This window comes from Oratosquilla oratoria, chromosome 12, assembly GCF_046742065.1.
Source record: "Oratosquilla oratoria isolate Oo_2021 chromosome 12, ASM4674206v1, whole genome shotgun sequence".
Classification (NCBI taxonomy): domain Eukaryota; kingdom Metazoa; phylum Arthropoda; class Malacostraca; order Stomatopoda; family Squillidae; genus Oratosquilla; species Oratosquilla oratoria.
The window spans coordinates 19,663,584-19,688,036 of record NC_134788.1 but is presented as its reverse complement, the minus strand read 5'-3'; the positions used below and the strand labels follow the sequence as shown (position 1 = coordinate 19,688,036).

General features: G+C 38.3%; 4 protein-coding genes across 6 annotated transcripts in view; 3 read left to right on the top strand and 1 right to left on the bottom strand.

Annotated features, from left to right (window-relative positions):
• The window catches only part of LOC143031050 (BTB/POZ domain-containing protein 6-B-like), a 554,488-nt gene that overhangs the window by 259,029 nt on the left and 271,006 nt on the right, over nt 1–24,453 (top strand). The gene's annotated exons all lie outside the window — the stretch shown is intronic.
• Nucleotides 1–24,453, bottom strand: part of LOC143031047 (BTB/POZ domain-containing protein 6-A-like) — a 248,449-nt gene that overhangs the window by 57,303 nt on the left and 166,693 nt on the right. The window lies entirely within an intron of this gene.
• LOC143031054 (uncharacterized) overlaps nt 1–24,453 on the top strand; it is a 108,812-nt gene that overhangs the window by 22,495 nt on the left and 61,864 nt on the right. The gene's annotated exons all lie outside the window — the stretch shown is intronic.
• LOC143031041 (uncharacterized) lies at nt 1,328–22,407 on the top strand. 2 transcript variants are annotated; one of them, XR_012966974.1, is made up of 5 exons: nt 1,328–1,413; nt 10,432–10,628; nt 13,411–13,505; nt 13,616–13,711; nt 21,712–22,407. XR_012966974.1 is itself a non-coding variant. In XM_076194407.1 (2 exons), the coding sequence occupies exons 1-2, from the start codon at nt 13,564–13,566 to the stop codon at nt 21,888–21,890; spliced, it is 327 nt and encodes a 108-aa protein (XP_076050522.1). In that variant the 5' UTR covers nt 13,521–13,563; the 3' UTR covers nt 21,891–22,407. The 2 variants fall into 2 exon arrangements, 1 of the variants encoding a protein (XP_076050522.1); XM_076194407.1 differs by lacking the exons at nt 1,328–1,413; nt 10,432–10,628; nt 13,411–13,505 and having other exon boundaries at nt 13,521–13,711.

Here is a 24,453-nt window from a genome sequence, read left to right as displayed (position 1 = left end):
GGCTGTTATAAACAGCCTTATAAGGTTGTTTATCTTGGTAATTTTCATGTAATTAACTTATAAGTAAACACCATGTATTTACAAAATGTTTGTCAATTCATAAAGTACTGAATGATCTGGCAATTTTTGGAACATGTTGCTATTTGTACAGAATCAGTACAGATAGTTGTAGTTTAGATCTACAAGTTAGTACAGTTTCAGCCAGAAATGTGTGTGTGGTTGGTTGTTATGCTTTTCTAATGAGCCTCATAGAATATTTAAGAATTCAAATATAATCTATAACTGGATTAAAAAATGTGTCACCTTGTTGTATTCTTTTTTTTTTCTTTTTACAGATTTATACAAATTACTCATAGTGATATCTACATCTTGGCTGTTAGGCCTTTTCAGCAAAATGCAATGGTTCGGCACTTGAAATACTGCCAAGACCCTACTACTAAAAACATAAGTGCATAACAATCAATCTTGGAAAATTGACTAATGTGCTTATTGAAAAGTATGATGGAAGATGGAAAAAAGACTCATTGTTGTGTGTGAACTGTTGGCCACTAATAATGAATAACCCCACAATAATTAGAACCATTGAAAACTATGAGACTGAACAACATTTATTCAAATCATCTTCAAGGAGTGATTTGAGTGATATAATATCTTCAAATCGAGATCTGTACAGTGAATACCCAGTTGAAGAAAATCCTTTAACTTCAATTGAACCATTTCTAGCACTTCTGGACCAAACACCAGTAAAAAAAAAAAAAAGAGTAAAAAGAAAATTATTTGGGTTTGATCTGTATGGTATACAATTTTCCTTTATATAAGCATTCTAAATCAGTTTGCATTCTTAATCACTAGATATTTTTTATTTCAATGCCATTTTTGTTTAATTGGTAATTTTTTGCATAGGAATGTATGCATTTAATTGTTTAGCATTTCTAAAAATAAATGGATAACTCATAAGTAATATTTATCTCTCTCTATCTCTCTATACATATATATATATATGTATATGCTAACCTAATTTATGTTTGTTGCAATTATTATTTCGAACTATGTGTTCCTGTCATTATCTGCATTTCATGTATATTGATTCTTTGCCAAATAAACTGATTATTATTATTATTATTATTATTATTATTATTATTATTATTATTATTATTATTATTATATATGTGGAGAGAGAGAGAAGAAATATTCCTTATAAGTTATCCATTTATTTTTAGAAATGCTAAACAATTAAATCATATATTGTAATGACAACTATGACATTATTTTGTATAAAATTTTACTCTGTATATTAATGTAAATATATGAATTTTTATTTCTTTTCAGAAGGGTTATCATTGAGCCAGAAGAAGTGCAAACCTCATGGTAAGCTATCAGATGCCAGAAAAACATTTGAAGGAAAGCCTAGAGGTCAGTTATGGTGTTCATGTTAATAGCGAGGCAGAAAGTGAGGCTTCAAAACCTGAAACACAATCTGAGAAATTGAAAAAGTCATTCCTGGATAGCAAATAATCATAAACTGCATGCATTGACTCTCTCCCCATACTAAATTAAAGAAACCACATTTTTTTTCAAACTACAACATATATGGTGAGAGAGAGCCATTTACTAAAATCAGAATTTGGAATCCTTTTCTAAAGATTCCAATCATGAGCAAAGGAAAAGTGGCATCAGAAGAGCACAAAGATTTAGTTTGAAGATTCTATAAGTCAGATGAGGTTAGTCATATGTGTCCTGGCCAAAAGGATTGTGTGAAAATCACCAGTGCTGAAGGTGCAAAAGTAGCTGGTTCTTGGGAATTTAAGAGAGATATTTGAACTATATAAAAATGATAAAAAGAATATTAAAATAGGATTCTCCACATTTGGTGAATTACAGCCATCAGGTTGTGTGTTTGCTGGTAGTGATGGGACCCGTTCTCTCTGTGTCTGTACACATTATCAGAACCCAAAATTACAGTTGGCTGCATTGGGAAAATAAGGTCACTCATACAAAGATCCTATGGATTATAGTGTCTGCAGTAAAGAAAAAGAAGCTTGCATGATGCAAATTTGCAAAGACTGCCCAAGAGAAGAAGGTGTTCTGAACTTTCTCGACTTGCTTGACAATGTTGAATCAGCTCCAAATGAAATATCTTGCAAGCAATGGGTGACCGTTGACTGTTGTACATTGGTAGACAAAGTGGAGCCACTTCATGAATACAGTATAAGCTCTTTTAACCGGCACGAGTGGGACCAAAGACGTGCCGGAAAGGGGAAATCCCGGTTACGAGAAGGAATATTAAAAAAATACATTTATTGCCTTTATTCATAGAGTACTTAAGTAAAATTCATTCAATGGCTTCACGTTTGTTGTTTATTTATTTACCAGTATATTCATATTTATTTATCTTTATTTATTTTCATGAAATCACGTGTCTCTTTTTTTAGAATTTTTGTCTCTCTGCATTAAAAATTCATTTTGAAGACGACAGTGAAGAGACATCATGTCGTGAGTCCCCATGTAGGTGCACTGCTCCGCAAACTTGATAAATGTTGCCAATCCTTTAGCAGCATCCTTCCACGTTACTCTTGGCTCTAGGTCATCTTCCTCTTCACTATCAGCCTCTGTTTCCTTACCATGCTTCTCCTCAATCACTGCCTGAATGATTTCGTCGTCAGTTAGTGTGGGGGTGATAGCTTCGTCATTGTCAACCTCCATCCACTCCTGAAGAGCTTCATCAGTGATGCTAAGCTTAGCACTACCAAGCATATCCTTCAACGCAGCCATCACTGCCTTCCTTTGCTGTCGGTATGTGTTTGTGTGTTGAGAGAGTTGCTAATAGACAGTCGCACGCTTAACATCAGGCGTCTTATTACAGTGGGCATTGGGCCTGACGGAGCGGCGGGATTTGTGGAAGATACCGGGAAAGATGCGCTCTACCTCTGGCGGCGGCGGGAGTGGCGTGGGAATTTAACATTTTTTCGAATTTTTACATTTTTATACAAAATTGTTATTTCCTCATGAATAATATGCCGGTTATAAGAAGGAGCCAGATACGAGAATAATAGATAAAAGAGTTTTTACTGTACTTATCATCACTAAGCAAGAAAATATCCTGCATGGTTTGTCATCATTTTGTTGCACAGCAGCAATCACAGTACTTAAAAGAGTTGAAAGAAACAGTACACCTCTGAAGGAGGCAGTTATAGTAGGAGGTGATTTTTCAGAAGGTTATTCTTTCATTGCCCAAGATGCTGCTAAGGGATTTCACTGGGACAACTCACAATGTACAGTTCACCCTTTTGTCGCCTATTAATTATAGATCATCTGAAGACCAAGAACTTAACCTTTTCACTGACTGTTTGTTATCTCCATCACTAAAACACAACACTAATGGTTTACTCATTTATAGAACAGCTTATGGGCTATGTCAAATTCAAGTGCCCACAATTGAAAAAAGTTGTACTATTTTTCGGATGGATGAAAAAAATTTTGGTTTGTCTTGTGAATGGCATTTTTTTTGGTACATCTCATGGCAAAGATGCATAAAATGATCACTTAAACCAATTATTCAAGAAGATTTAGATAAATTACAGCAATGGTCTGAAAAGTGGTTAATGAAATTTAACAAAAGTAAATGCAAGGTAATGCACATAGGTAAAAATAACAGTAAGTACGATTACAAATTATTTGGAAATTCGTTAACAAAAGTGAATACCTGTAGTGAAAAATATCTCGGCATAATTATCATTAACGATCTCAAATCATCCAAGCAGTGTATTTCAGCCTCTGAGAAAGCAAATAAGATTCTAGGACTGATTGCGCGATCTTTTGACTTTAAAAGTCCATCACTCATTAACAAGCTATATAAATTGATAGTTCGTCCACATTTGGAATATGCTATTTCTGTATGGTCACCGAATCTCATTAAAGACATTGACAGATTGGAAAAAGTACAATGGTGAGCCACAAAACTGATTCCAAATATCAAAAATAAATAATACGAAAGTCGACTGAAACACATGAATCTGTTTTCCCTAAAAAAGCATAGACTCAGAGGTGACTTGATACAGGTCCTTAAAATTCTAAAGGGAATTGACAACATCAAAAGTGACAAAATTTTCACACTGAATGAGAATCCGACAAGAAACAATGGTCTCAAACTGTCCGGAAATAGATTTAATTTGGAAGTGGGTAGAAACAACTTTACCAACCATGTAGTTAATGAATGGCATAAACTTCCTGCAGAGGCAGTGCAATGTAGTTCAGTTCGAAGCTTTATGAATAATTTTGATAAACACCTAAGCAAGATGCTGTAATGATTATCATTTATTTTATATTACATGTTTATTTGTTTTGTTGTCATTTGTCTGTTTATCATTATTTGGTTGATTCTCATTTATTATTAGTTATATGTCTATTATCATTTATTATTTACCTGTTTGTTTATTATTAAACTATACCTATGTATTTATTTACATATTTTATTTATTATGCTCCGCCTTTGTAATCCTTTGTGATGGGATTGGCAGAACAGTGAAGGGAGCTACTGCTCGGGTCAGTTTGCAGAGAGGCAAATTCTTACACCAGAAAACTTGAACAAGACAATAAAAATATTCATTGTAACCACGTCTGATTTGAAAGATGCAGAACAACTGATGGAACATCAATTCCACAACAGTGTGGCTATTCAGGGAACTCAGAAATATCATACATTTGTTCCTATAAACAAGGAGAAAATGAACATGGTGTGCCCCATTCCAAGTGGCATTGGAGAGAAGAAACGAATACAGAAAGGTCATATGACTAATGAACCTGCAATGGTTGATACCATAAAATGTGTCAGACCAGGAGAGTATGTTAGCAAGTACATATCATTATCCACCAAATAAAGATTCATGTTCAGTGCCAGAACATCATATTTACCTAGTTGTATTTACCTAGTTGTATTTTGCGGGAAGGGGAGCTATGCTCGTGTTGTCCCGCCTTTGTATCTTGCAGTGTCTAGTTTGTTTTTAAACTCATGAATGGTTTTTTGCGCATACTATTTCATTGTCCAGTTTGTTCCAAGTGTCCAAAACTCTATGAGGAAAACTGTTTTTCTTCAGTTCTCTTCTATAGCTATGTTTTTTTTATTTTCTTTCCATGTCCTCTTGTGTTTCTTTTGTCCCAGTTAAGTAAGTTCTCACTATCGAGTACCTCTGTGCCTTTCATGATTCTGTAGATGGTCAATAGGTCACCTCTCTCTCTTCTTTGCTCCAGTGTCGGTAACTCCAGTTTAGCCAATCTCTCTTCGTATGATAGGTTTGCAAGTGCAGGTGCCATTTTTGTAGCTGCTCTTTGGATTCTTTCTATTTTCTTTATATTCTTTTTGGTACTGGGGGACCACAATGTCGCTGCATACTCTAATCTAGGCCTTATCAATGTAACCAATATTTTTTTCATCATGTCTTCGTCCAAGTATGTAAACGCCACTTTTATTGATCTTAGCAAGTTGTAAGTCTCCCCGACAATTTTGTTAATCTGTATATCATAGGACAAGTCGTTCGTGATAATTACTCCCAAATCTTTTTCGGATCCTACTTTCTTTACTTCTTTGGTTCCAATTGTATATTTTCCTGATATTCTGTTTTTGCTTTTTCCAAACTCCATTATGCTACACTTCTTAGTATTAAAGTCCACTTCCCATTTCTGACTCCAGTTCCATACCCTATTTAGGTCTTCTTGCAGTGCTTCACAGTCCTCATCAGTTTCTATTTTCCTTAGCAGTTTGGCGTCATCGGCAAAGAAGCTCATGTAGCAGTTCACGTCCTCATCCATGTCATTCATATAGATAGCAAACATTATTGGTGCCAGCACAGATCCTTGCGGTACTCCACTGATCACCTCTTTCCAGTCTGAATATTTTTCTCTGAGCACTACTCTCATCTTTCTACCAGTCAGAAAGTCCTCTATCCATTTTAGTAGGTTTCCCTGTATTCCTCCTATGTGTTCCAGTTTTTTTAGTAGTTTTCTGTGTGGTACTTTGTCAAAGGCTTTTTGCAAGTCTAGGAATGCACAATCAGCCCATCCATTTCTTTCTTGCACTATGTCTATTAGTCTTGAGTAAAAGCATATTAAGTTTGTGGAGCATGATCTTCCTTGTCTGAATCCGAATTGTCTTGGGTTTAATATGTCATTGTCTTCCAGATGTTTTACCCATCTATTCTTGATTATTTTCTCACAAATTTTGGCAATGGTGCTTGTTAGTGATACTGGCCTATAGTTGGTGGGTTCTTCTTTGTTTCCTCCTTTGTGTATTGGTACAATGTTAGCGTTTTTCCAGTCCTCGGGTATCTTTCCTTCTTTGAGTGAGCTGTTTATTAAGATGTGTATTTTGTCTGTTAGTTCTTCTTTGCACTCCTTTAGAATCCAATTTGCAATACCGTCCGGGCCATGTGATTTTCTGACATCCAGCCTTGATAGATGTTCTGATATTTCCTTTAGTGATGCTGTAAACTCATTCATGAGGGGAGATTTCTTGTTTTTGTCTATGTCACAATTCGGTATTTTCTCTCTGGTGAAAACAGATTTAAAGTGATTGTTCATGACTTCGGCCATCTCTAAATCTTCTGTGTATTCTATGTTTCCTTGGCATAGTTTCACCAATTCCTGTTTGTTTTTAAGTTTACCATTCACATACCGATAGAATAGTTTGGGTTGCTCTTTGCATTTGTCTATAATATCCTTCTCATGGTTCCTTTTCTCCTCTCTTCTCACATTAACATACTCATTTCTATAGTTAACATAAATTTGCCATTTGCTTTGTTTTTTGTCTTTTCTCCACTTTTTCCAAGCTTTGTCCCTTCTGTCTTTTGCCTCACTGCATCTTTTGTTGAACCAACATTTAATGTACTCTCTCTCTCGCTTTTGTCTTGGTACATGCCTGTTTACCCCTTCATTGTAGTTTTCCATCAATATATTCCATTTCTCTTCCACTGCTGTTTCTTCCCTGTAAAATATTTCCCAGTTTGCATTCCGGAAGAATGTCTTTAGTTTTGTAAAGTCTGTTTTGTTGTACCTCAGTCTTCCTTTCCTATGCTTTTCGTTCCTCTCTATGTCTATTTCTTCCTTTAGTATAGTTTCGATGAGTACATGGTCACTCTTTCCAATTGGTGTCTCATACTGGACTTTATGCACTATTTCAGGCTCTGTTGTAAATATTAGATCTAGTTTCGATGGCTCTTCATTATTTCTGTACCTTGTGTTTTCACGGACCCATTGGGTCATTGTGTACTCCATGGTCATATCTAGCAGTACATTGCCCCACGAGTCATCTCCTCCTTGCACTGTCATGCTGTCCCAACAAATTTCTTTGCAATTGAAGTCCCCCATAACTACCAGATTACCCTTACCCATTAGTATCTCATTGAGTGATTTTCTTGTGTCATCTAGCATTTTTGTATGTTCAATTTCTTTCCAAGCGCTTGTTTTTGGAGGCACATAAGTCACCACAAACTTTCTACTTTTCATATTCTTGCCTTCGACTTTTATCATGATCAATTCAGCATTACCTTTGCCCTCTGCAATTTTTGTCACCTTTAGGTCTTTCTTGGCCAAGAACATGATTCCCCCTCCCTGTTTCTTGTCCCTGTTTTTTATCCAGTAGTTGTATAAACCTTGTCCGATAACAGTGGATGGTATTTCACCTCTTAGTTTAGTCTCTACAATTCCCATTATGTCTGGTTTTGCTTCTAACAGATAATCATTGAGTTCGTTCAGTCCCGAAATTAGTCCGTCAATGTTGGTATAGGCCACTTTTAATTTTCTTCCTTCTCCCTGGTTTCTTCTTCCCTTGTTTTGTTCGTTTTGAAGTGCCATTGTCTTAATCTCAAGTCTATTACTCTCCACTGGAATTCTTTGCATTCTGTCTCCGATCTTTTCAAGTTTTTTTCCTTTGCTTCTTCTCTTAGCGCCCTTTCTTTTTCTAATTCCTCAGTACTCATTTCTCTTTTTATCCATATCTTATTGTATTTTTCACTCTTTGCCAAGTTACCTACTTTTTCAAATATGTCTTCTACTACCACTTGTGACCTTAGTTTTATCTTTAGAGGTCGATTCCTATCCTTAGTATAGCGACCAATTCTGTAAGTCTCTTCTAAGTCTGTGCCTGAATCACTATCTCCCCCCTGAATTTCATTAAGGATTTCTACTGCTGTCTCTTTTTCTTCTTTTTCTCTCATGTACCTCGCCAATAGCCAAATTAACTATATTTTACTTCAGAAAGAAATTCACGAAAGTATTGAATATGCCAAAATTGTATCCAGTACAATTTTATGCTGACCTTATATTTGTTGTAATTGTGCTTATGCTTGTACAGTATGTAATGCTTATGATTGTATGCAGTTTGTGAGTACATGGTGTTCACTTGTAATTTTTTTTATCAAAATAAATGTAATTAATTAGATAAAGGCCTAAGTATGAAAAATATGTACAGTTGACAGACAATATATAAGGCACTCACTTGTGTTAATTATATGAAAAATACCAGCATGATTTTTTTTTACTGATTGTAATAGCCAAAGCTTATGCCTTCATTTTCTCACACACACACACACACACACATATATATATATATATATATATATATATATATATATATATAATTTTTTTCTTCTTTCAATTTTGATACCCCAGGGTTCAAATCATGACTTCAGATTTTTGCTAAAGTGGATTTTTTTTTTCAACCTATAGTTCAAAAACACTGATATTTGGATTCCTTGTCTGATTCTAAATATATATACATTTATGTAACTATGACTTTGATCAGCCTAGTTATTGGCCTAGTTATGACCTCAAAATATCTGAAGTCATATCTCCTGAACAGTTGTTTGGATTAACCTTAGAATTTCAGCAAAATCTGATAGGTGAGGGTGCTAGGCACTTGTTGATCTGACTGAGAATGCCCCAGAAGTGGAATTGCTCATTTTGACTTTGGCTGCCTCCCTTGTAAGGGGGAAAATGCCCTTGGTATACAGTAAAAGCCCTCTTATCCAGCATTCAGGTATCCGGCAACTTCAAGTATCCAGCATATTTTTTCCAAGCATTAAAATCTATATGAAATCAATACAAATCAATAAAATTTCCCGTGCGAGGCTTTAATTGTTCCCGCTGTCACCAGAGCGCACCACTGTCTGGGTCAGTTTCGCACCACCCACCAGAGCCCACTGCCCACTGATGCTATTCAGTCTCACATGTGCCACATTTGTGTTTGTCTCCACTCAGTTCAGCTACATTCTTCCTCAAGTGTTCCCCTGTAAACTTTCATCATGCCCAAAGTTGATAAACAGAAATGTGTTGTGCTTACACTTAGGCAGAAGGTGGACATTTGCAAATGTTTAGAGAAAGGGGACAACAGAAAAATACTCATGGACGAATTCGGCATAGGCTCATCAGCCATCTACGATATCAAGGCCCAATCAAAGAAGTTACATGAGTTTATGAAGGGGACAGATACCCCAAAAGCTGTTGCAAACTGTCACACTTTACAATATCAGCGTGGGGACAAGATTGACGAAGTGTTGTACGAGTGGTTTTGCCTGAAAAGATCCAAAGGAGTATCGTTGACAGGCCCCACCCATGCTGCAAGAAAAAGGATACGACCTAGCAAAGAAGATGGGTGTAAGGGAAAGAAAGAGCAGCAAACAAGTACAGAGGATAGTGATAAACTGGAGTGATGAACTAGATGTTGGCGAGTGAGGTGGTTTTGTTTGTTTGTTTGTTTATGTGCTTTTTTATGTTAAGTTAAATGTTTATGTTATGTTAAATGTTGTTAATAGTGAATAAAATGAGTTGATTGTAGACATAGTGTTTTTGTGACCCTTCACTTCTTATAGTAACCCCTTCAGAAAAGTACAGGGAAGGTTAGTGTCTAGTGATGAACTGTATGTTGGCGAGTGAGGTGGTGACGCCGCAATCATGTTGCGGTATGTGATACTATATGTTCACTGACATTAATAGTGAGTTAAGGGGGCGATTGTAGACATATTTCTGTACCCCTTCACTTACTTTAGCAACCCCTTCAAGTATCCGGCATGCCTTTGGCCCCAGTGATGCCGGATGAGAAAGCTTTTACTGTATATGTATGTATACATTTGTATGTATGTGCATTTATGGTTTTTCATTAAACATCTTATTATCTGTATGGTCTGTTTTTACCTTGGCCCATTTTCGAGATTCATAGAATACTGCATTTAGCTACAGGAAGACCCAAAAGGCCCTTCCCCCCCCTTGTACAGTAATTGTAAGGGTGGCTGAGTCAAAAGATACCCCCATCCCACTCCCTTCAAAAAGACATTGTTCTTTCCATATAAGCTCCTCATTGTTACCTGACAATTTTTTTTTTCTTTGAATACTATCTAATTACTGTTTTGTATGTTGAATACTAAAACTTTTTTTTTTTTGCAGCATTAGATCTCTACTCTAAATTGGTTTAGCTGCTGCTTTGGGTGGATGCCATATTATATCCATGAAGAATGCTGAGAAAATTTTGGTTATTGGTGGCCATCAAGTCCCCCTTGTCCACCAGTATGCCATTATGGGAATCGTGTCCCTTCCCATTTTCTAGTGGGCTGGAGCTGGGGTCATCCTCTTGTGGGTTCTTGGTAAGATGGAAAGGAATTTGACATTTTAGTATTCATAAACTAAAGAAATGTATGTAGATATGATTTACAGGATGAAGTTTCTCTCTCTTCTTGAATTTATAGCTTTAACCATATAGTGTCGCTCTATTTTTGCTTTCCAAACTTTTTTTGCAAATCTTTCCTTTCTTATTTTCTCCATATGCCCAAATCACCTTTGCACTCGATTTTTCCTATCCAATAGCTCTCTTGCCATCCACATTTAAGAGGAAGACCAGGAAGGAGATGGATGGATGGATGGATGGGAGTGAAAGGAGTGTTGGATGCAAGAAGAATGTTGTGTACTACTGAGCAAGGAAGACCGAATGCCATAAGTAGGAGTGAAGTGAGAAAGAGAGACTGTAGGTGGATGATGAAGGATGAATGGCATGGCTCCAAGGGATGTTCTTGTCTGATCCATTGATTTTCTGAGTGGATGAGGAGAGGAGGGGGGGGACGTCATATAATATAGTGCTGTGGGTAAACTAGCTTTGGTTGTTAACCCCTGCCGTGGAAGTTCTGTCTTGCTGCATTGCCTTTGACCTGAACATGAGAGCCTAAGGTAGAAGATGTCATGAGTGGGCTTCGGATGTGTGTGGGGCAGGTATTTGATTTTACACAGCCACCATTGTAAGGGAAGGAAGGTCCATTGGTATGTATAGGAATGTGTAGATATGAAGTTGTTTTATATTATCTGTCTAACAGATGCTCACTAACCGAGCAAGAGAGAGCGTCACTACTTGTGACAGAGGTCAAGGTGACGGCAATTCAAACCCTGCCACCACCCGTGAGTTGTACCAAGGGTGTGGTACATTAAATACCATACTACAAAGTCTTCTTTAAGGAGCACCATCCTAGCTTCCCAATATGGCGGGGGGGGGGGGAGTTCACAAAGTTAAACCAAATCAATCATCAGTCATCTATTTCTCTACCAAGGGCCCCACCCTCTTATATGGAAAGTAGCCAGCCAGGGCATGCACCCACTCACACTCATTCCACTCCCATCCACCACCCATATTTTGGTTGGAATGTGGTCAAGTACTGAGATGTTATTAACTGCCAGGATGAAATTCTATCACTAAATATTCTCAGGTAACAAAGAAATAATGATGTATATAGTTTTTTTTTTATGGCAATGCTGATTCCTATTCACTCTAAGTTGCCGATACCGATGCCGATTCCTATTCACTTTTTTAGTTGTCGATGCCAATTCCACTTTATATGATTGTGGTATATCAGTTTTTAATATGAAGTAATTAAAATATGATTTTTACTTGCTTCATAATCTCTGTAGATTTATACCTGCCAGTTGTTGAGCTGTTGGATACTGATGATTGAATGAAGTTAATGAAGTGCGTATTGATTGACCACTTTATGATTACCATATCAATGTATGGTTGTATTATTTTCTATCGGTTGAAAAAGAGGTAGACATTACCTGTTTCATAGATTTTGATGTAACTACTAACTTCAAGTAACTTGAATCGTTTAATGCATGGTTTTGATAAAGCACATGTACAGAGTGTAAACTGCATCAATCCAATTCTTAATCCTAACTTAATAGTAAAGACTAAACCTAACTCAGTCTCTATAATAATTGATACATGGAATGCGGGAAACGGCGAAAAAAAAAATCTTCCCCTTTTTTTTTTTTTTTTTTTTTTTTTTTGAAAAGCCATGTCTGTTTTGTTCCATAAAGGATTTTTTTTTCTCTCTCTGCATCAACTCAAGGAATCCAAGTCACGTGGTTCCAGTGGGAGGGAGCAAAATTGATCAACTTTGCTTTGTAGTATCAGAAGAAATGAAGATATTCTTATTTTTTTTCGTTGAAGTTTCGCTATGTCCAAATTTGACTCGTGTGATTGTGATTTTGACAATAAATCATCTAAACATGAGTCAAAGTCATAGCTGTTGTTGTCAAAAAGCATAAAGATGTATTGTTATGTGTTTACATGTCAAAATACATAAACAAAATCTTTATAAATGATTCATTTGGCTATAAAATGCTGCAAAGTGGGAGTAAATCTCTCTGCCAATTTTTCGAATATATAAGCAGGTAAAATTGACAGTCCATGGATGCCTGGACAATTTACTCCCATATCACTCTCACTTAATTTCTTTTGTGGAAACATTGCTGTTTCAAAATTATATATATATATATATATATACGGTATATATATATTTTTAGTTTAGTTTTATATAAGAAATACAAAAATGAAATATAGAATTAATATAATTTGCTCTAATATTTACTGCCATCTTAAAAGTTTCTCTGGTCGTATGCCTTCCTGTTTGCAGATTTGATCACCTCTGCATACTATATTTTTGAAAAGTGTGTTATGGCAGTAGTGTAGGTTTACACTACCACAACATATTCCTAGCCACCTCAATCCCTACAGTTGTGATGCTATGTGCTAAAGCCTTGATTATTTGGTAGTGGTATCTCGTATAGCATATAATATGCTGCATGGCCCTATGCAACCACCAGAACAATGAATGATAGGTGAATTACTGAATTGGCATCATCATCGGCAAAATATTGCCGATGCCGAATCCCTTTCTAAAAAAATGCAGATTTTCGCATATGCTGATTCACCAAAAAAGTGACTATTCTTGCCTATGCCGATTAATCAGCACACCCCTAGATGTATGTAGCAGTATCAGCTGATGAGTAAAGAAAATCAATATCTGTGTATTGCTGCAACAGAAATTATTTATGTCTACAGGAGTATTAGCTGAAGTAATTTTTTTCTTTTTTATCAAACAGGAGCCAGCTTCTGTAGTATGCTTCATGCATCATTGCACAACATAGAAAGTATTTTAGGTTCCAAGGATGAACCATTTAAACTGCAATTGGAACAGGTATGTATGCATCCCTTCACTCACATTATAGCCAGCTCATCTTTTGTAATTAAACAGAATGGATAGAGAGAAGAAGAAAAAAGTATCTAATGCTAGATTATTCTCCCCAGGTTTGAGGCAGTCAGGAATCCTTTTCACCACATTTGATAAACTCAAGAGGGTTGGTGCATCACATCTCAGTTTGACTGGATGGGGTGGTGCGAGAGGTAAATGCAAGGGTGGTGGGTCAGGGATTGCAGATGGTTAAAGAAAATGGAGAAAAGTTGGAAGTGAGCCTGCTGTTGTTTGCGGACGACACTGCGCTTGTAGTAGAATCAGAGGAGTAATTGAGGAAGTTGGTGACAGTTTGGTAGAGTGTGTGAAAGAAGAAAGCTGAAGATAAATGTGGGTAAAAGTAAGGTGATGAGATGTACAAGGGGTGAAAGTGGCAGCAGACTGGAAGTGAGCATTAAGGGAGAGCGACTGGAGGAAGTGGATAGTTTTAGATACTTGGGTGCGAATATGGCAGGAAAGGGTGGAGTGGAGGTGGAGGTAGAATGTAGATTGAGAGAAGCAAGTAAATGCCTTGGTGGATTAAAAAGTGTAATGAGAAATAGACATTTGGGAATGGATGCTAAGAGGAGATTGTATGAAGGAGTGATTGTGCCAACAGCACTGTATGGGGCAGAAACATGGAACATAGAGAGGAAGAGAGAAGGAGTTTGAATGTGTTTGAGATGAGGTGTCTCAGAAGTATGATAGGGGTTATTAGTCTGGATAGAGTGAGAAATGAGGAGGTGAGGAGGAGAACAGGGGTGGAAAGGGAGTTGGGAGATAGGGTTGATGAAAGAGTATTAGGATGGTTTGGACACATGGAAAGAATAAGTAAAGAAAGACTAGTAAAAGAGGTACGGAAGGCAGATGTGGAGGGAGTGAACATGAGGGGGCGATCTAGGATGAGATGGATGGATGGGGTGAGTTGGGCCTTGGGGAAGAGGGGAATGTCTGTTGAGGAAGGATGGGAGAGGACAGAAGACAGGGGTGAATGGAGAATGGTTGTATATGGATGATATTGTGATGCATGAGGTGGAATGGGTGGAGGGATGGGGGGTGAGGTAGTAGATGTGAGAAAAATTTGAGGCAGCCCGAAGGGATTTCTCCCCATGTCCTTTTCTGCATGGGGGGACGGGTAGGGGGTGGAGGGGGCGCCGATTTAATGAAGTGGCCTTACTGTGGATGTGCTGTGTCTTGTGACTGCCTCTGACCCAGGGCAGTGGACAGGATGCAGGGAAGACCCATCATCCAGGAGGTGCCAAGATAAGAGGGAGGGTGGAGGGGAGTGGAGTGTATTTCGGGTTGGAATGGGTGGGAATGGTTTTTATGCCTTTTTCTTTTTGGCTACCTTCCTTGAAAGGGGGGAAAAAGCCTTTGGTATATGTATGTATGCACAAGGGATAGCCAAAGTCAAAGACATAAATCCACTCCCACCCATTTCATCTCCACATACTCTACTCCCATCCACAACCCCTCCCTCCCTCCCTTCCTCTTTTCTTGGCTCCTCATGGATGATGATGGGTCATCCCTGCATCTGACCCACTGCCCTGGGTCAGAAGCAATGTAGCAAGACACAGCACATCCACAGTAAGGCCACTTTATTTAATCGGCGACACCCCCTCATCCAGAAAAAGAGAAGACAGGGGAAAATCCCTTTGGGCTGCATCAAGATATCATTCACACATACTCTCTCACCCCCCACCCACCCACTCCTTTCCATGCATCACAGCATCATCTATACACAACCATTCTCTACTCACCCCTGTCTTCTGTCTTCTACCTTCCATCCCCATCAGACATTCCCCTCTTTCCCAATGCTCCTTTTACCCCATCCATCTTATCCTTGGCCATCACCCTCTCATGTTCACTCCTTCCACACCTCTTTTACTAATCTTTCTTCACTCATTCTTTCCATGTGTCCAACAAACCATCCCAACACTCTTTCATCCACTCCATCTCTCCTTGTTTCTCACTCTATCCAGCCTTGTCACCCCTACCATATTTCTCACGTGTTTCATCTCAAAACACATTTAAGTTCTTCCTCTCTTGTGTTCCATGTTCCTGCCCCATACAATGCTGTCAGCAAAATCACCCCTTTATACAATCTCCTCTTAGCATCCATTCCCATACGTTTATTCAGGTAGCAGTACATTGCCAAAAACATATCCCTTCTTGAAAATCTTCATGCAAGAAACCCATCCTACACTGACTGACGAGTGGTCACAGATGCAGATATATTCAACTGTGAATCATTTTTTGATGCCCCACCACCATTTTATGTTATGACACATGCAAAAAACAAAAAATCGAAATTCAACCTATGCCAGCATTTGAGCTAAACACTGGGCTAACAATTTACGGGTTAAGCTGTTATTAGACAACATCCAACATATGTTAAAGCAACTTGGTACCTCCCCACACACACACACAAAGAATAGGTCTCAAAAAATTTATTAATGTACTTGCTAATTGTTACTGACCCCATCTCCCAACTCCATTTCCACCCCACTCTCCTCATCTCGTTTCTCATTCTATCCAGCCTAGTAACCCCTATCATACTTCTCAGGCACCTCATCTCAAACACAAAATTATGAAAGGGGTGGAAATTCTCAATAGAGACGACTTGTTAAAGTGAGACAGAAGAGAAACAAGAGGACGCGAAAAGAAACTAAAGAAGGACAGTTACAGAAGAGACCTGAAAAAGAATAGCTTCCCACATAGAGTGATTGATGTCTGGAACAAACTAAAGGGAGAAACAGTGAGTGCCAAAACTGTACACGATTTTAAGAATAAACTGGATGCGGAGAAATACGCAAACGGGTCACTACAAGCATAGCTCTCGTCCCATAAAATACAATTGGGTCAATACAAACTCCTCCTCTCTAGTGTTGCATGTTTCAAGCCCATACAGTACCGTAAAATTAAGAATACTTAGAGTAAAAGAAAAAAATGATCGAAGATGCTACATACAGTATATTACAAAGTTATAAAACAACTGATGAATTGATGTATCCACTGGTGTCCTCCTTTAGCTGCTCACACAGTTCAAGCAGCTGTGTTGTTCCTGTAACTTCTGGAGGAGCTGCAGATAATTCTTCCTGCAAACAGAATTTTTTTTAAGAGTTTTGCTCAAGAGTTTTGTCATAACAAATGAAATCTTAATGAAATGGGGAATGGATGAAACAGTTCAAATATGACAAAATTGGGATAAATCATAGTAGATTTACATATGAGCAGAAACAGCTATGCAAGTTTTAGCAATAAAAATACAAACTATATGGCTCTGTACAAAAAAAAAAAAAAAAAAAAAAAAAAAAAAAAAAAAAAAAAAAAAAAAAAAAAAAAAAAAAAAAAAAAAAACCACTTTCAACACTACGTCTACCGTGCAATAATGACTATTTTTAGTACCAACACTATCAGACAAGAACCTTTGAGTGACTTATGGGATAAACCAATGAACATGACTAGCTTCCAAAGAGAGAACCAAGAACACATTGACAGATTGCACTATCAACCTCGTCAATACAAGTCGAATACTCATGCACAGCTTCCTGACTGATATACGATGATGCATCACAATACACTCATTATAAGATATAAAATTATGGCTGTAATGCTTGTTCTCTTCTACCCTGAATGTGGATAACTACAGAAAACAAGATCGAGTCTGTCCACAGAATACATGGGGTCACTCAGTTACAACTACAAAATAGATATAATCAGGACCCTGACACCAGTATCCTCATATACACGCTCATGCCTCATGATGCCAACACCAGCGTCATCGTATGCTAATTGTTAATCCCGTTAACACTGGCACACATTACAGGATCTTATCCAAGGAAACACATGGGTATTTTATACCTAAGAGGCTCCCAAGTACACTCCATAGTAGAGGCTTTCATTTGAATGGAGTTTGCACTGGAGATAGACAAGAATATATCTTAGCCAAACCCTGCATGAGTGTCTGAAATTATTCTGTACAAATCTTCCAAGTCCACCATGGCCAACATTTCCGAACAAGTTATTACTTTCACATGACAATTATCATCATCTGGCAATCAAAATAGGTTCTCAAGAACTACCTTTAACCATTACCTGCATCACTTTACCAGAAACTACAAACACTCCCACTTGATATACACCTGTTATTACTACTTTGGCTACCTCTCTTGTGAGGGGGAAAAAGCTCCTGAACTACTTACAGCTGGTAAAGTGACTGTGTTGACCGCTGGGTGTTGAGGCGACCATGGTTGTCCAGGGTCCCCTCTAGTATTGATGGGAAGTCTGTGTGTTGATATTTGCAGAGACACTCCACTGGGTACCCTCATCACCCACACATGTACTCGACCCATTTTGCAACTAGCTCCTCCCCATTCAGGTCATGGGTGTTTCTATACTCCTCTCCTCCATTTACTGAAACCATAGATCTAAATAGTAATATGCCACAAGTAGAAAAAAAATAATGACATTAATAATAAATCCATAAACAGTCAGTATGGTGACCCACATAAGTACACACATACTTTACAAAGAAGGAAAATTTTTCACACAACCAAATTTCTGTGCTCTTTCACAGCAAAGAATTAAGAAGGAACATTGGTGTGGGGGCAGGCTTTTAGAAGTGAATTCTCTGCGAATGTCATTAGATATAAAATCTTTAATTCAGGCTAACACCAGTAAATTTTATTCAGCTAAGAAGAACTCCAGCTCTTCAAAGGGAAGTAAATTATATCTTTCAATAATGCAGGTAACTGTGTTTTTGTTACAAGGAATTGGGTGGGAGCTGTTACCGTACCAGGAGTATTAGGGTCTTAGGTTTGCCACTGCTACAGGTGTGGGGCCCTCATGCTGTGCAAGGTTCCTGAGTTTAAGCTCCAATGTAAAAGAGGCTACTACCTGTTGCAAAAGTCAAACTTACAGTACTCTGCCTAGATGCAAGGTGATCGATGCCTCCGAGGTTTTAGGTACACCACCACGCCAGGGTTGTTGTTGGCAAAGTTGATCAAATCCTTCTCGATATAATCTCTACGATAAAACAAAAAATGTCTGCAGTGAATGATATAAAGAAATATGGGATCACATGAAGAATCGTCACCCCAGTCTTCGACAGGGTGACAATTCTTCACGTGGGCCATCCTGGGTTTATGATTCTTCGGTTGTATTATAAGTTGATAACAATAAGCATAACCCTCATTCAACCTAACCCAACGAAATTTTTATTCCACTGTTGATATTTGGCATACTGGGGTGACAATTCTTCATGTGCCCCGAAAAATGTAGCATTTGCAAAACTTGTTTGTCCATATTGGATGGAGGCTGTTACTGGATGCCTCAAGACCATGGGCAGCGAAAAAAAATACACGGGAGCGACGAGCGATTTCGCTCGGGAAAGTTCCAATGTCGCTCTTGCAAATCCAATAGCGGGAGCGACCCCCCCCAAAAAAAAAAATCGCTCCCGCGGAAAGATTCAACGTTTTTCATGCATTATCCATCATTTGGCAATCCCTGAATCCCATCACCATTGATGAAAGGATCAGAGCAAACACAACTTACCCGTGATCAACCATTGCATTATCAATCGATATCATAAACGCAACGCATCCATCAACTCTAATTTGTTGATGTACATACGTATGTGTACGCGGTATAGCTGCTAGAATTCAATGGCTTATCTAGCCTAGCTTCGTATCAACTGCATGTGCGCGTATACTAGTATATATTGACTGGACTCTACACGACTATCGTGCTACATAATGTTGCTAGTTGCGAATTGCATGGTATCTGTATGCAGGGAAGTTCATTGGTTGCATGCAGCTAGCTGCCCAATCAACGCGCTGACTACACGTACAATGCACCATACCCAATACCACATCACCGCATGCATACGTACACTATACATATGCAAACTCGCTCGAGGCCTAGGAGGGAAACTGGGAAATCCCGTTTATAACCTCGTTCGCGTATTTATGTGAAAACAAAATAGAATGAAATGTTTGGTTAGTAATTGAAAGTATACATATACATATACCAAGGCTTTTCCCCCTTACAAGGGAGGTAGCCAAAAAGGAAAAGGCATAAAATCATTCCCACCCATTCCATCCCCGAAAACACTCCACCCTCCCTCCCATCTTAGCACCTCCTAGATGACGGGTCATCCCCGCACCCTGTCCACTGCCCTGGGTCAGAAGCAGTGTCGCAAGACACAGCACATCCACAGCAAGGCCGCTTCATTAAATCGACGACCCCCCCTCTCCGTCCCCCCATATAAAGGAGAGGACGGGGAGAAATCCCTTCAGGCTGCGTCAAAATTTTGCTCACACACACTACCTCACCCCCCATTCTCCCGTCCATTCCACCTCATGCATCACAATATTTTCCATATACAACCATTCTCCATTCACCCCTGTCTTCTGTCCTCTCCCATCCTTCCTCAACAGACATTCCCCTCTTCCCCAAAGCCCCCTTCACCCCATCCATCCACCTCATCCTAGGACGTCCCCTCATGTTCACTCCCTCCACATCTGCCTTCCATACCTCCTTTACTAGTCTTTCTTCACTCATTCTTTCCATGTGTCCAAACCATTCCAATACTCTTTCATCAACCCTATCTTCCAGCTCCCTTTCCACCCCTGTTCTCCTCCTCACCTCCTCATTTCTCACTCTATCCAGCCTAGTAACCCCCATCATACTTCTCAGACACTTCATCTCAAACACATTCAAGCTCCTTCTCTCTTCCTCTCTTATGTTCCATGTTTCTGCTCCATACAGTGCTGTTGGCACAATCACTCCTTCATACAGTCTCCTCTTAGCATCCATTCCCAAATGGCTATTCCTAATTTCACTTTTTAAACCACCAAGGCATTTACTCGCTTCTCTCAATCTACATTCTACCTCCACCTTCACTCCACCTTTTCCTGCTACATTTGCACCCAAATATCTAAAACTATCCACTTCCTCCAGTTGCTCTCCCTTAATGCTCACTTCCAGATTACTGCCACTTTCACCCCTTGTACATCTCATCACCTTACTTTTACCCACATTTATCTTCAGCTTTCTTCTATCACACACTCTCCCAAACTCTGTCACCAACTTCCTCAATCCCTCCTCCGATCCTGCCACAAGCGCAGTGTCGTCCGCAAGCAATAGCTGGCTCACCTCCCACTTATCTCCATTTTCTTTAACCATCTCTAATCCCTGACCCACCACCCTTGCATTTACCTCTCACACCACCCCATCCATGTATAAGTTGAACAGCCAGGGTGACATAACGCATCCTTGACGAAGTCCCACCTTTACCTCAAACCACTCACTCTCTCCATTTCTAATCCTGACACAAGCTCTACTACTCTCATAAAAAATTGAAATTAAATCAATTTAAATATAAATATGAACATTTGATGATTATATATCTAGTTCATGATTGTGGATCTTTGGAGGGAGAATAAAAAATATAAAAGTAAAAAATTATTAGTTTGCTAGCTTGGGTCTACGGTAGCTAGGTCACGTCCATGCCAAACTTTCGATGATCGTACATCACAAGGTCTATATATATAGATCTTGGTACAACATGGAGCGATTTCTAGTGAAGCGAGTGAAGATGAGTGAAGATGGTTTGCCCTCAGATTCAGTCTTTTCAGAATCGAGGGAGAGTCTTTTGACGGCACGAACCGCTTCTGGACCAGCAAAGCCTAATTCAAACTCTACGGGCAAGGGCCAAGGAAAACGAAAACCAGTAAAGCATGAATCTACTACACGCTCGTGGAACCTAGATTGGCTTGAAGTGGATCAGGGCAGTGATGGTACTCTAACGGTGTATTGCAAGGCTTGTCGTGCATTCCCACCCTCATGCACATGAATAATGAGTTAGCCTTCCAATAGTTGGAAGGAAATCGAACCTGCAAAACATGGCTCTGGAAGTATCAAAAATGGCTCTGGTAACTAAAAAAAAATGGCTCTGGTGAAAAAAAAAAAAAAAAATGGCTCTGAAAAAAAAAAAAAAAAAATCCCTGACCATGGGTCTTCTGCAAGAGAGACCAGGGCCAATGGACTGATTGATTTATCTCAATTATAGATGCAACTAGAAAAAAGTACTTTTATATTTAAAAAAAATCGACCCAAAAAAAAGACATGGACATTTTTGTTTTTTATATATATTTTTTGTTTTACGCAGCTCCTGCTACTTATCCACCACTACTACAACCACAGCCATCAACCATCAGGGATTTTGCTGCTTCAAGCAACATCCCTACTTTCCAGCTTGAGTCGGATGATTCAGAAACGGAATATTGTGAGGGCTCAGTTGATGAACGGCCCAGCCCCGGCGGCCGTCCGTCCGGCCCCAGATATTAAGGGCCTCATCTGATATAGAGGAGCCTGAAGAGGAACAGCAGGACTTGGATTGATGGAGTCAGAAGTTCAGAGTGAGCCTGAACTATCTATATCTACAATGTCTGAGTCTGATGCTGCCTCTTCCTACGAACTCCCCCCCCCACCTCCCCCTCTAGGGGATGGCCATGACAAAAGGCTCCATTTGCTCCTATCCTTCCTTGCACTCTCTTCTTGATTTTTCCTTCCAGGCCCATAGACCATGATGAATTTGTGCATCCATACCACCTTATTATATATCCTATTTCATGTTTATGTTTAACCATTCATGACAAGGAAATTTGGAGCGTTTAATCTTTCAAGATTATACTAAGAGTAAATTTTGTAAGGTAGCCATATTGGCCCATATGCATGCAGTATCTACACTTGTTGCAGCATCTGAGTCCTGACTACAAAGGTCAGTTACTTGTTTATTTTTATACTGTGTCTGATGTCTCTTTGGATAAGGTAGATTTAAGCATATGTGGAGGGATGAATCAAGTACTTACACCTGCTTTCATATACTTGGTATCTAATATCTGAACAAATTTGGACGTGTAAAAAAATAAAATGAAATAAATTATAATTTTTTTAATAAAACTTGCTATTAATTTTTTTTTTGTATCACTAATCTCAATACAATGTACACACGACGCCCATCAATGTGGAATTCATGAGAGTAATTTCAAAGCAACGAACAAATAAAGGTAATATATTATCTTTTGAAGGGGCCAAATCAATTTTCAACACCCCCTAAAGAAACAAAAATCATTTAAAAGAAATTATTTTCGACACAAAATGCGGAACTGTTACATCTACGAGTATGCAGTTGTGGAACAGCGTGTATGGGGGGGGGGGCGAGGGGTGTGTGTGTCACCTTTACATGCAGCCTTTAGTTTGATTTTCTTTATTGTTATTTTTAACATTTGTAAGAAGCAGAACAAAACTGAGATGGGCTGCAGGGCATGTGGCACGTATGGAGGACCATAGAACTCCAAAACGATCAGTTATGATGGGTAGAATGCCTGGAGAGAAGAATTATATTGAACATATACATATCCATCACTATGTAATGAATTAGTCAAAACTTACAAGAATGTTAAAATGGATCTTGTGTCATTACTTTTCATTTATTTGACAAACTGTTTGTCAAACATTTCCACGGTCTGACATCACTTCAAACACGTTTGACGAATCGTTTGACTTTCACACGGTCAAATGTCACTTCAAACACGTTTGTCAAACGTGTTTGACAAACCGTTTGACTAAACGTGACGACTAAACGTATCAACGTGAAATGTTTGTGTACAATTCGACATGTCGAAGAGAGATATTCACGTATAAAGGACCATTCACACGGTCAAACGGTTTGTCAAACATTCCCACGGTCAATCACAACTTTAAACACGTTTGACAAACCGTTAGACAACCATTCACACGGTCAAACATCACTTCATACACGTTTGACAAACATGTTTGCCCGAAAATAATCAATGACGTTGCTATATGAAGGATATCTTTCTACAAAGTTTTTTTTTATCCGTTCAGAAGTCACAATATTTCTTTCTTTGTGGTCGAAATGAAGTAGCAGCCAAGTATTGATCGATTTTGACTTCATTATAGTTTTGTTCTTTCTTCAGGCAGTCGAAAAACTTCCAAATATTAGGGCGGTGTCCAGCAACCTGTCTCAAATGTCCTATGCCATAGTTTTAAGTACTAATTTGTCATTTTTGATAGTTCTGTCATTAAAGAATTTGAACTATATGAAAAGAAATTCTACCTTGCTTTTGTAGTATCCTAGATAAAGGCTATGAAAGTAACTATTTCATTATCAAAGGTAAAGTGTGCTAAATCAAGGAACAAAACTATAATGAAGTCAAAGTCGATCAATACTTGGCTGGTAGTACTTCATCTCGACTACAAAGAAAGAAATATCGTGACTCTTCTGAACGGATAAAAAAAGACATTGTAGAAATTAGATATCCTTCATACAGCAATGTCGTTGATTATTTGCTGGCAATAGCCCATAACCTAGCTTTATAATTCTAAGTAAACCAATTTATAGTTCTGAGTTTAGTTTAAACTGATTTGTCATTTTCAATAGTTCTCAGTAATTTTTTTTAACTATTCTTGATAAATACTACGAAAAGAAATTCTTCATCCTGAATAAAGGTTATGAAAGTAATTATTTCATTATCATAGGTAAAAGTATGCTAAATCAAGGATGAAAACAACCTAGTTATATATTTTAAATTAGAATATCTTAATTTTTCGATGAATTGTGTGTATCGATGAATTGTTGTCGGTGAATTCGCCGGATCCCAAAATATATATAATTATTTTCATTATCTTATATTTCTTATCGTTAAGGAAATTTTCGTAACAAATAGTCTGATCTTTTAATAATTGTCGTCAAACTTGCGTAGCATCTAGGTGCAAACTTGCAAATCCAATATGGCTGACCTCCAGGAGGGTTAACAATCACACTGGGCTATTTTTCCTCCGACATCCTCCTACCTACAACCTCCAACATTTGAATACAACTAGA